This window comes from Leguminivora glycinivorella, chromosome 13, assembly GCF_023078275.1.
Source record: "Leguminivora glycinivorella isolate SPB_JAAS2020 chromosome 13, LegGlyc_1.1, whole genome shotgun sequence".
NCBI lineage: Eukaryota > Metazoa > Arthropoda > Insecta > Lepidoptera > Tortricidae > Leguminivora > Leguminivora glycinivorella.
The window spans coordinates 18,537,733-18,551,284 of NC_062983.1; the positions used below are offsets into that span (position 1 = coordinate 18,537,733).

Below are 13,552 nucleotides of genomic sequence, written 5' to 3' on the forward strand. Positions count from 1 at the left end.
AATATTTGCTGCTACGGAACCCTTTGTGCGCGAGCCCGACTCGCACTTGGCCGGTTTTCTTCTTATTTTTAGCTTACATGGTGGTACTGCCATTTGGTATTGTCTGAGTGCTCTATTCATCAAGTTATTGAAGCTAGGAACATACTACGCGGACGTCCGTCGTAAAACGACCGCGACCTATCAGTGTGCACGGAACAAAACATCCAGAGAGCCAGATTTCGATCGGACGTCCGTGCGCTCAAGGCCACGTCCGCGTCCGTCGACCGATAGTTTGCACGGTTATGTGTAATGTCATTGTCCAGATTCCCGTCCGCGGTCGATTCACGACGGACGTCCGCGTAGTGTGTTCCTAGCTTAAATGGCGGAAAGAGTTCTAAATTTTGTTTTACAAATACAGCTGCCTCATATATGTACAGACTTGGAAGGGTAAGGAGTTTCGATTCCGGTAAAAGGAGGATTCTAGCCCTTGACGAACCACGTTGTTGTGCGGCGAACGGCAAAGTTACGTCGCTATCCAAATGCAAAAATATGAGTCTACCCGATAGTCCAAAGCGGAGTTCCTCATAAAACCAAAGATGCAAAACGTCTCAGAGAGGCGCAATTTTGTGAGTCACAGCGTAGTATCTTCTTAGTAGTTTGTGGTCACAGCAGATGGTGAGCGAATTTCAAAGCAACCAGATCACTTAGTGGCAAAATTACCGAAATGGGCATCCCCACGGTGACGATCGAGTCCGCAGTTAATCTATTATAAAAATAATAGTAATGGCGAAATATAAGGCGGGAACATAGGCGCCCTGTGAAGTCAAAATACCCCAAAATATGTCAAAGACCGCAGCTCTGCAGACGATGAAAGCTTGAAAGTTCGCGGATTTCCCGCTGCCGGGGAATAATTAATTGAGTCAATAGGAAAAAAAAATCGCGCTCGCTTCGCTTGCGCTTACTATTTATAACTATCTTCTCTTTTACTTTGGACAAATTCCGAATCTGCCTTCCTGAGTTGGCCACTATAGTGCTCCATTTTGCTTGTTATTTCACACGTAACTATATTAGGGTGCGACTACGAAAGTTCAAGCATTTGTCCCTTTCGCACTCTGTATGATGAAATCCATAAATTCGGTATTGCGTTAATCTTCAAATTACGGCATTACTATGAAAATAATTTCGCGCTCGCTATGCTCGCGATTTATTTTCCTACGTAGTGAGACTTCTTCCCAAGGGCGCCGAAACTCAAACTCTCTATACCCTGATCGAGTGCACGGGCCGGCGCTGATCGCATGCAATCCTCTCGTTTGCCGCGGCGTGTCTTGCTTGGTGCCATAGCTGATGCCAAGAGAAGCGTCGGCCGGCCAATGCTACGACATAAAGATTGCGCCAAGCAAGACATGCACGCCTTCAACATCCCGGTCCACAAATGGGAAGAGTTTGCCGAAGATAAGAGACAAATGGCGCAAATTGGTGTTTGATGGACGTACAATCCACGACAATGCTTGGTTTGCGTCACTCGCAAGTAAGCGAGCCAAGCGTTGTCAGCGCGATACCTCTTCGCCACGGGCACACTACACCTGCCAGAGTTGTGGTCATGTTTGCCGCTTCCGTATTGGCTTACACAGCCACGAAAAACGTTGTTGCTCTACCTGACACTGCTTGAATAGTCTGTTAGAGACTTGGAGGCCGATGATGATACGACGAAAGTTACATATCGTTAAATGATTTGACGATTTCAACAGTATACGTTATGTGAAATGAAATTTGTAGAAATAAAAACGTAACATTAAAAGTATAATTTTGTCAGCTTCTTTTTGTTTCTGAACGCCTCCCACTTTTATGGTATCAGGGTTCATTAGATCCACCCTCCGAGGAAACACGTAATTGGCCCTATCCTGAGCTAAAAATGGTTATACCTTTTTGTCTCATTTTTAGGGTTCCGTACCAAAAAGGTACAACAGGAACCCTTATGGTGCGACTCTGTCCGTCTGTCACATTCCTAAATATCTCGAGAACTACTAATGCTATCAACTTGAAATTTGGAATAGTTGTGAACATTGTAAACCTCTACAAATAGAAAGTATAATTTTTTTAAATATATTAATTTTAATTGTAGAAAATGGCCAAAATGAAAGGGGGGCAAACTGTAAATTTCAAGTTATAGGTCAAGTGGGGTATCGTTGGAAAGAGCTCAAATTGAACGTAAATAAGCTATTTTTTATAATTTTTTTGTTGTGGAAAAAAAATGAATTTTGAAGGAAAATGTAAAAAAAATACCGTTCCCCCCCCCTTATCTCCGAAGTTTACCAACGAAAAATTATGAAAATTTTAGTAAACATTGGTTTTATGCTAAATATTACAGGAAAAATATAATCGTGTTTGTATTTTGAATACTTTTTTTTTATTCACAAAAAACTTTTCAGATTCTGTCCAATAAAGTAAAAACTGTTTAAATCGGTTAACATTATAAAGAATTATCCCTGAAAAACCAGGTCGCGCAAATTAGTTAGCAAATTGACCGGGAGATGGCGCTATACACAATAATACTCATTAGTGCCTATACTTTTGTCTTCTAGTCAAGTCATTAGAGTTATATGAAAATATGAGATTATTTTTACTAGGTAGTTTGAAAGAAAGTTTGTACGGAACCCTCGGTGGGCGAGTCCGACTCGCACTTGGCCGGTTTTTTTTTATTGAGTTTTCATTCTAATAAAATGATCCCTGCAAAGATCATTTAATCACTACGCATTGATAACAGCTTTGCCAGCATACTTGACATACAGCCTTACATACTTATTTATTTGACCATACATCAGTGTTTAAAAGGAAATGGTGTTTTAATCAATGAACAAGTTGTGGACAACTTGCAAGCAATTTGGGATAAGTATACTTACTACAGAACAAATTATAGGTTTTTGTTTTAAAAGTTTATTTCCTTATCATAAATTGCATTTTGACTTTACACTGCAGTTTTCCAAAACAAGGAACCCTGTAGAAAAATAAAATGGACATGTAAACAATTGCTTGAGAATAATGTAAACCTAACTTATACTGCTAAATTAGTGGATTGGTTCAGGTTGTTGTGTTATAAGGAGGCCAAATCTCTTCTTGATTATAATCCTTTGTCTTGAATACTTGTCTTCGGGAGAAAATCGTGCTGAAAAAAGAAACAATTATTATTGGTTTTCATGCAATGTCAAGTTAGGCATAAAACATAATATTAACTGAACAAAAATCCTACCAGAAGTGAATATTAACATCAAGTAGTTAGAACAAATTTATTAATTTGCCATACATAAAACACTTTATTTATGTCTAAAAAAATACGTATGTATATCCATTTGAATATCAAAATTAAGTACAGTCGATTTCACTAATAGTAACACAGGGAATAAAGAGAATACTGGAGTTCCAAGCGTCCATAGACTGCGGTAACTATTTTCTGTTTCAAACGATCTTCATAGAATTCACAACAATCAACAGAAATAGTTTGACAGATTCTATGGTACTACTCAACTCAACCAAGTAGCAGTCATAAAGACGAGTCTAAGATATTTTACACGAAACATACTATGAACAGAAAACAGCGTTTATTTATATTGCACCGAACCTGAGTTCCCCTAGGTACCACCAGGTCTCAGCTACAGCACTGGCTTGGGTACTGCGCACCCAAGTCCTCATAAAGGCAGGGCCTATAACGGAAACCGGGTTTGTCTATGTTGCACCAAACCTAAGTTCCCCTAGGTACAGCCAGAGTTCAATATCAGCTTTACCAGAACTCATCAAGACAAGTCCGCTGACAAAAACAGCGTTTACCTATGTTGCACGAAACCCGAGTTCCCCTAGGAATAGCCAGGGTTCAGCATCAGCTCTACCTTCGTTACTGCTGACTCAAGTACTCATCAAGACAAATCCGATGACGAAAACAGCGTTTGCCTATGTTGCACGAAACCCGAGTTCCCCTAGGAATAGCCAGAGTTCAGCATCAGCTCTACCCTGGTTACTGCTCACTCAAGTACTCATCAAAACAAGTCCGATGACGAAAACAGCGCTTGCCTATGTTACACCAAACCCGCGTTCCCCAGGGAAAAGCCAGGGTTCAGCATCAGCTCTACCTTGGTTACTGCTCACTCAAGTACTCATCAAGATAAGTCCGATGACGAAAACAGCGTTTGCTTATGTTGCACGAAACCCGAGTTCCCTTAGGAATAGCCAGGGTTCAGCATCAGCTCTACCTTGGTTACTGCTCACTCAAGTACTCATCAAGACAAGTCCGATGACGAAAACAGCGCTTGCCTATGTTACTCAAACCCGCGTTCCCCTAGGAATATTCAGGGTTCAGCATCAGCTCTACCTTGGTTACTGCTCACACAAGTACTCACCAAGACAAGTCCGGTGAAGAAAACAGCGCTTGCCTATGTTACTCCAAACCCGCGTTCCCCTGGGAAAAGCCAGGGTTCAGCATCAGCTCTATTTTGGAATTTAGAGGGTTTGTACTAGAGATGGGCCGAATATGGACTTTGCCGAATACGAATATTCGCCCGAACATTTGGTTCAGCTCTTACCGAACCGAACATTCGGCCGAACCACGGGTTAAAACTATTAAATGATTGATAATGGTTACATATGTTACTACAACTATGTTTTTATGATTTAGTGGATAACTAAAACTTAGTTTAAACAACTCTGAACTCTTCTCAACTCTTAAACTACGGTTTTTTAATTTTTTTACAAAACAATTATATTCACATTTTGATGCATAGGTAATTATCTCTTTATAGTAGTTCCTTAGAAAGCTACTAAAATAGGAGCTTATTAGGTATCCAATGGAATATGTAAGATCTTCATTAGTTATTTACTTTGTTTATTCGGTAAATATTTGGCAATCATCCAGATCATCCTCCTTGCGTTATCCCGGCATTTGCCACGGCTCATGGGAGCCTAGGGTCCGCTTTGACAACTAATATTAAATATTCGGCAATGCAACCAAATTATTCGGCTGAATACGAACATTGAAAAACTTGCCGAATATGCCGAATACCGAATATTTACCGAATATTCGGCCCATCTCTAGTTTGTACTATGATGTGATGTAAAATAAATGCATTTTTTTTCTGTGCAGAATCATATTAAAACTAATGTACAAAAAACACCTCGGACACTGGCGATCAAATATATTGAAAGAGGCGCATTCCTAGCACACAGTGTTAGCTCGTGTAGGTGAAGGCGTACTATGCTTGTATGAGTGAAATATGACAGGTCGACTGTTCGAATTTTTGACAGGCGGTAACTGTGAGGTAACCGCGAGGGGGTGGGCGGCACTTTCAGCGGGGAGCGGGAGTGGCCATACTGTACGATAGTACTCTTTATTATACTGTGCTAATGTATTAATTTTGACAGCCAGAAATTTGGAATAAGATATGGACAGAGACTTTTAAATTGTTTAAAATCAATTTACCCTGTAAAATAAAGAAACTAAAGAGTAGATTTCCATAAAAACTTAGAAGAAGAAGGATTTTTCAGAGTAAGGTTCCTAACTCTTATTTAGCAGCTAGGTTTAGAACCATCCATTTACGTTAAGCATCGAAAGAATTAAGTGACTTGTTTTTACCTGGGTGGGCAGATAGGGTTGGCTTTCCAGTAGGGTCCAGCGTCTGTAAATTGCATAAATATTAACATACTAAACACATGCAGAGAAAGTTAGGTTATGTTGTGTTATTGTTAAAAGCACCACATACCGCCAGAGTATACTGTCTTTCTCCTTGTTCGTTTAAGAAATATCTCAGATACATTGTTGCGGATTAAGGTTTCGAGTTTATATCTTGCAATAACTCTTAATTTAGCAGTTTACGCGCACTCGCACAACTATGACGCACAACAAACGTGACAATCTTGGACAATCTGACAAATCTGACAATGTCAACTTGTCAAGTCAATACATGAAGAAAGAAGAAGAAAAGGAGCAACCTCTTTATGTATCAGAAGTGCACATATTAAAGAAAAGATAGATGGCGCTGCAATCGCAGGTGCATAACGGTTTGACAATCTCTTAGCCTTCTCGGTAGTGATCCCACCTACGGAGCAAGAGGTCCCGGGTTCAAATCCTGATGAGAGCTTTTTGACGTGATAACGTCTAATAACTCGTTACTACGGGCTGCATGCACGAAAAAGATGACGTCATTGTCCCGTTCCTCAAGGCCACCAAGCAAGAGCAAGTGGTTTGTGTATGGACGGTTGGGGTATAAGCAAAAGGGGCCCGATTTTAGGACTTAGAAAATTTTTGTTAAAAATTTTCATTTATTATTTTTGCATTAAAATAAGCATCTTTTATAGAATGAAGTTGCTTGAAAAACCTACTTATTTAGGAGTTAGAGCAGTACGAAGTTGCGAATTTTCCCATAGTATTTACTAAGGCGCCAGAGACTTAGAAAATTTACGATGATTTTTTTTACCAATATAACCTATGTTAATAGTGATAAATCATATAGAACACGTTTAAATAAGGATGTTTTGTTACATAAACTTTTTCTTTTCCATTAATATTTACTGAGATATTAGGGTTCTAAGATTAGTAAATGGCACTAGCACTTAAATAAAATTAACGCGTGTCTCGCAAACGGTCTAGGATACAAAATGACGACTTTTATATAGGTATAGGTTAGGTTCGTTAGGTATCTTCAAACGGCCGGAGGCCAAACTGTACAGAATAGAAGCCCCGCGTAAGCGGGGCTCCGTCGATATCGCTTTGTCTCTGGCGCCTTAGTAATGCTACGGGAAAATTTTGCAACTTTGCACAACTCTAACTCCTAAATTAGTAGGTTTTTAAAAAAACTTTAATTTATAAAAGATGCTTATTTTAATGCATTCTTTCAAATAAGAACAAAAAAACGTGAAAAAATATATTGATTTAAACTAACACGATCTTCACTCATATTATTAAATTAAAACGGGACTTAATCGCGTAAAACTTACGTTTTATTTGCTAGAGTCAGGACCGAACCACTGGATTGAACTGCATAATCCCAAAGTCCTTTCAACTGAACGTCTTTACTATAGCAGGAAAGTACGTGAAGCGATTGAAATCAGGAAACATCGTAATTTCAATCAAAATGAAGGGCAAGGGATTTCATCTTCGTGGAATCCAGTGATTAGCAAGTGTAAACGTGAGAAAACTTCCCGTCTCATACCATCGGATGTCGTGAGTGTTGTATGTAGGCAGAGTGGCAACCCTAGCGTAAAAGTGACTGATGACAATCAAGTGCGGGTAGTTCGAAAAACTCGTACAGCTAGAAGATGTTGATACAACTCCCAGCCAGTCTACCCGTGACCACGGACGTAATGTCATGTCCGAAACGTCGGGTTAAATATAAAACGTAAGTTTTACGCGATTAAGTCCCGTTTTAATTTAATAATATAAACGTGAAAAAAGTTCCAGAATCGGGCCCCTTTTGCTATACTCTGACCACCCCTGTCTATACTACTGTAATGTTTGACGTTATCACGTTAAACTACCGTCCGTAAACCGACTTTACAGACAACCAATTTTTATTTTTTTCTACAGTATTTTTTCCTCAATCATTTTATTTTTTTAATATCCAAAAATATTTTGTTTAGTATTGAGAAAATTAAAATACTAAAAAAAAATCAAAAAACAAAAAAAATCGCTGTCAGGATCGAACCTGAGAACATCCGCATACGAAGCCAGCGCACTACCACGGGACTACGTCTTGACTTGCTCAGTCCGACGAAATCAGTCTAGAGTAAAGAACGTCTAATGTCATGTCATGTCACGTCTCTGAGTATTGAGCGAGACATGCGCTCCTACCGGAGAGATTTGTAACTGCAATTAATAGGCCTCACTCAGCTGGTCATTTTTACGACTGTTCTACTTCGACAGATTGTCCTCCTTACCTCTATTCTCCATGAGTCAATACTTTTTTTTAATTTTTTAAAGTTTTTACCACAGAGCAGAGCAGAGCCCAGAGACCCACGCCAAAGAGTAGTATTAATATCCACGCGGACTTATTATGCATGTATGGTACATAAAAAGCTATTATTTTCAATTGAATTAATTAATCCCTTTATATGGATTTTAGTCCAAGGATTTAATCCACGCTTGTTTTAGAACATACCTATATTTTTTTTTACACCAGCTGTCAGTTTGACACTGACGTCTGACATTACTTTTCTAAACAACCGACGCTTTTTGCGTACGGTATACGTTGTTTTCATCCTGTGCTGTTTTTATGAAGCGTGTTTGGTTTAGTCTGCGAAACCAGATAAGAACTATGGCTAATATTCCACCAAGGAAAAATTCGCCTACCAGTAAACCTTCTAAACAGGATGCATCGCCGCTTCAAATACTTCTACAGATGGGTTTTCCAAGACACCGGGCGTAAGTAAAGTTATATACGTTGGTTTTCTTTGTTATTATGAGTTAGTGAAGTTGTTTGTTTGTTGTAGATTGAAGGCTTTAGCTGCTACAGGGAATCGCAGCGTACAGCTGGCGTCAGATTGGTTGCTGACGCATGTAAATGACACTTACATCGACGCGGACGAGCCTAGGGAGTACATTCTTTATGCAAACCCGACGGGGGCGCTGCTCACGCAACTGCATGACTTTTGGGCCAAGTCTAAAAAGTTGGGAGGGTGGAATGGAGCTCACAATTTCCCCCCTCATATTACACTAATTTCATTTTTTAAGGTAGGTAGGCATCCAACTTAAATCAGAAATCTAGATAAACTGTTTCTTGTTTTCATGAATAATTATAATAATGTTCATATATAATGTTCTTCAGGCGCCTGATGAGACCTCCCTGCAACTGGCTAAAGCAGTAAAAACTGTTATAGAAACAGTGGGGGATCCCCCAGGCTGCCCGCTGAAACTGGACCCTTACATCTCGCAGAACTTCATGGGACTATTTGTGTCCGAGGAACATGCTGAGTATTTAAAGAAGATTGCCGTGCAGTATGTCAAGCAAGTTTCGTCCTTGTGTAAGTTTTTATTTTACTTATTAGTATGTTTATTTAATTTATCCTTCCTTTAGGGTTTGGATTTATACACCATGTTTCACTTAACACTAAAAACCTGAAAACAGTTTGTTCTGAATCGAGAGTAGAATCGATTGAGCTATATCTTGATGGGGGTAATATTTTTTGTTTAATTTGTATTATTAGTTATTTTTTACGTGCCCATTCTATTGTATTCGTTATGCGACATTGTGTATATCGCATTGCTAGAGGTTGCTTACCTTTTTCAGTATTTAGGGGTATTAATACTGGCTGGTTACTTGGACGATACTTTTTCCGTTACGAGTTTGACGTTGTTTGTCAGTTTAATTTTAATGTTTATCATAAGTCATAACAAATTGAACTCGTACCTAATTACAACCTTGTCATTTTGAATGTTGGGTTTAAATTTGCTTACCGCGATTACCTGTCCAATTTGAAGTTTACTGTGACAAAGCTTTAAAGTGTTTTAGAGTGACATCTTAGCTGTATATTGGTCAACCTTATGTCGTTGCAGTAACGTTCACAAATAAATAGTTTGAAGGTGTATGATGGTAGTTAGCAATTATTTTATTGAGCGTAGAGTTAAAAGTCGAGTAGAGCTGTACAGAAAAATAAAAATTCAATTAAAAAAAAAAGTAAACATCAGATTTAAATACGAATACTCTAGATGAGTTGAAAAAAATAAAAATCAGTTGGGGTGTCTGACGTTTTGAGTGATACCGGAAACACGTTGTATATCAGCTGTTGGTAATAAAGCTCCTAGTCTTATATCCTGCTTATAAAACAATATTTTGACACTTAAAAATTACCTTATGATATTTAATTATTTGTTTAATAAGCAGAGCAATTTTGAAAAATAAAAAATGCTGTTAAAAGTTTTGCCAACAACTGCAAGATTTTGGACTGAGAAGAATTAATTTGGTGTTGGAAAGTAGCTAGGTCTCCTTAATACTGTATTGTTTGCTATTTGTATATATAAACTGAACTCCCATTTTAAAGCCAGAACTTGTCAAAGGAATAAATCTATACATTTTTAACACCCTGTTCCTACTATTATCAATCCTATATTTGAATAAAATTTACAATATGTCTGCAGTTAGAATCTTCCATTATATACCTACAGTAAGTTATATAATATACTAAGCACAAATTGTTTCCATACAGTGGGTGTATCCATGGATACATATGAACATTTGGATGCCCTCGGGACTTGCTTCCCCTGGTGCACAATGCCCCAAGAGAAACCAATTAAATGTAAGAGTAGACCCTTACTTTAGACTGCTTGTATTTTATTTATTTAATTTCATCCTTTTATTTATCAGTAAACTAGAAGGTGGTAGAGGAGCCTGCATGTTCTTGTTAAGGTAAATAAAACATGTTCTCATTATGCTACAACAGAACTATTATAATAATAAATCATGTTATTTAGCCAAATCAGCCTTAACAATCTCAATATCTTAAAGTGTTATGAGAATATTTGTCTGCCGGGGCTGATTTGGCTAAGTATTAATTTTATTGTTGAAAGCATGCATACTGCATGTTTTATCATCATTTCATTTGTATTATTTATTACTTTGCTTTAGTGTCCTAGTTTAAAGTCACATTTAGATATTTAAGAATTCCATTTTAAAGAATACTTTTTAGATAAATAACATATCATTAACCCATGTTAATGATATGTTCAAAAAAGCTGAAAAAACTTGTGGTACCCGTCGGTGAAACCCTGAATTATTGAATAAAGGAAGGTTTTAACATGGTGACTGGTAAATGTTTAAAATATCAACACTTTACAGTGCAACATGACATTGTACGAGATAATGGATTCCACAAGGTACTATTTTTGCGTCATAAGCGTCATATTTTTGACATAAAATTCTGAGCAATTTTGGTATGGAAAAACTGTTTTATTTTATTATATTCTACAGTTTTATGTCACGCTGTATGAATCGCTAGATTGAGGTTATGTCAGCAAATCAGACCGGGCTGGTGTAACTAACTTGCGACAGAAGCCTCTCCTAAACGCCCTCATTGGAACCTAAAGAAATTGTAAAAGTGCTCACTGACGATCAGTCCGTTTGGCGGCGCTGTCACTTTACACTTCTAACAGTTCTAACTGACAGGCCGTTGCCGTCCGGCGAATCGTTCGTCAGTGGGCACCTTAATAGTAGAAGTGGCAGCTACGGCGTAACCACGTCACTGCGTGATTGGTGGCGGCGTTGACGGCGGCCAGCTAAAAGTAATGCAGCGATGCAGGCATACCGACCGAGGATAACAAACATTTTACGGTCACCGTGGTCAAACCTAGAGTTTACCGAATCGGAAAAAGCCCGAAGTTAGCGGCCTTTATTTCATATTTCAACCTTTTATCGATCTGCACCGGTAAAACGTTGGTTTTAAATACTTCGGATTTTTACCGTAGTCAGTAACATATATTATACAAATCGTAAAATAAGCATTACTTTAAATAACAGACAAATTGCTTCCTACATACCTATGTCACTCATTGATTGATTATTTACTGAATGACTTTCCACTGTAGCCATTAACTTGGAGGCGCATGTGAAGTCCCTCCACATCACACTGGCGTACCACTTTGAGGTGGCAGCGTTCGACGGTCTGAAGGCGCTGGTCGATGAGCTACAGCCCCTCGAGACATCCAGCTGGGAGCTCCGGCTCTACTCCAGGGATCCCAAGTTCGCTAATCACCAGGTCAGTCCCGAGTCTTATTAAATACGTCATTACATTAGGTGCTCTGCCTGCCCCTTCATGGGACACAGGCGTGATTGTATGTATGTACATTAGGTAATGATACAATCTTGTCGTGGAGCATGTAATTCACGTCACACGGGGATACCACTTCGAGGTGGCATCGTTCGACGGTCTTAAGGGATTGCTGGACGAGCTACAGCCCTTGGAGACATCCAACTGAGAACTCCGGCTGTACTCCAGGGATCCCAAGTTCGCTAATCACTAGGTCAGTCAAGGTTACTTGGTATAAACTTGGAGCACGTATGGTCCATCCACATCATCACACCAATGGGTGTACCAATGCTGGCTCTAATAGATGAGTTTCATGCCCTCAACACTTGGAGACATGAGCTGGAAGCTCTGACTCTATTCTAGGGATCCTAAGTTCGTTTGATGCTCGTAGGTTGTTTAAATTTGTAACGATTACCTACATTTCCTGCGCTATTTTTGTTACATGAAGGGCGATATCATACTATGGTATTGTATGATATAAATAACCGCGCGCGTGTCGCTTGACGTCTATGGCGCTCAAAAAAATCTGTGTAAAAGATGTAGTGCGGAAAGGGTTTCCTTCGTACTTTTCCGGAAACGTTCGTATTTGTCATGCTAGTTCAGTCAATGTCAGTACATCTTGAGACTCATCATGAGACTGACTGAATTAACATGACACGTTCGTTTCCGTAACAATATGAAGGCAATTCTTTTCACACTACATCTGTAATACCTATTTGTCGTTCCCAGGTGCACAAGGTGACGCAGGGCTACTCTCCGCTGGCGAGCGACGAGTTGGAGCTGGTACTCGGAGACTACATCTACATCGAGGAGAAGGCGTTCGACAGCTCGCCTGACGGGTGGGTGCCGGGCACCTCCTGGCTCACGGGTATGTAGCACTCACTTCTATCACCTGGCGCCTGGCGGCTCCTGGCTAACGGATGTGTAGCACTCACTTGTGTTGCCAGGTGCATGAAGTGAAGGGTGGGAACTGGTGCTTTGACACTACATCTATATCGAGGAGTAGTCATCAATGAAACGAAATGTTTAATTGAAAAAAATCATAGGGTCTATGATTCAAGTATATCAAAGTGTACACACATTGTAAAGCCGTCCATTATTTATTTACTACAAAATATTTCCAATGTGTCAATATCCAGGACATTTATTTAATGAAAGACCGATTTCCGGGTGGACTTCTCTTTTCCTCTTAACGAAGCACTGCCATCAGCGACCTCTGTGTTGTTACAACTTACAAGTCGAAATTACGGAAGAATGACAAGTATTTTTTCTTGCAAATGTAGGTACGTACTTACCTACTAATTTGGTAGATTTTTAAACGCCTTAAAATATTAATACAGACTGTTAAACAAATCATTTTCCCCAATCGTCAACAAGGTTTATAAGACGGCAACCCCAAGCCGCCGCCAACGTCACTCACACATTCGCGGTTTACTTCAGAAACAAGCCGGTAAACTATTTATAACCTGATCGTGACGTCACTATGGCTAAATTCATAAATTGCTTTCGGTTACTGGCACTGAAAGAAGGTTTGTTTATATTTTTTTTACATTATTATATTTCTAAATTGTACTTTATATCCCGCCGCTTTGGTTGCTTTCGTGCGATTGTACTTTGACCTTTTGCTTTCGTTGTTATCTGTTTTCGTATACATTTGGATAGTTACGTCAGGACTATGTTCTTAACCTTCGTGTGAAGTATTTGGATAGCGTCTAAACTTGTAATCGCTGGTGGGACAACATAGAGTTTGTTGCCTATGGTTACGAATGTTAGCTTGAGTATTTTGAGACGTATG

At 39.2% G+C, this 13,552-nt stretch overlaps 2 protein-coding genes across 4 annotated transcripts in view; one reads left to right on the plus strand and one right to left on the minus strand.

The window, feature by feature from the left end:
* Positions 1-2,897: 2,897 nt before the first annotated feature.
* On the minus strand, positions 2,898-5,895 carry LOC125232800 (H/ACA ribonucleoprotein complex subunit 3). The gene is made up of 3 exons (XM_048138580.1): positions 5,724-5,895; positions 5,597-5,639; positions 2,898-3,142 (listed from the first exon to the last, which is right to left on the minus strand). Exons 1-3 carry the CDS (start codon positions 5,775-5,777, stop codon positions 3,045-3,047), a joined length of 195 nt encoding a protein of 64 aa, XP_047994537.1. The 5' UTR covers positions 5,778-5,895; the 3' UTR covers positions 2,898-3,044.
* A 2,279-nt stretch (positions 5,896-8,174) lies between these two features.
* LOC125232612 (ecdysteroid-phosphate phosphatase) overlaps positions 8,175-13,552 on the plus strand; it is a 30,321-nt gene continuing 24,943 nt past the window's right edge. The window contains exons 1-6 of one of the 3 annotated variants that reach the window (XM_048138345.1): positions 8,175-8,380; positions 8,449-8,689; positions 8,784-8,979; positions 10,162-10,251; positions 11,537-11,706; positions 12,487-12,625. In XM_048138345.1, the coding sequence (XP_047994302.1) occupies positions 8,232-8,380; positions 8,449-8,689; positions 8,784-8,979; positions 10,162-10,251; positions 11,537-11,706; positions 12,487-12,625 (985 nt within the window). In that variant the 5' untranslated portion in view covers positions 8,175-8,231. The remainder of the gene's footprint in view (positions 8,381-8,448; positions 8,690-8,783; positions 8,980-10,161; positions 10,252-11,536; positions 11,707-12,486; positions 12,626-13,552) is intronic. The other 2 variants (XM_048138346.1, XM_048138347.1) reach the window with 2 other exon arrangements.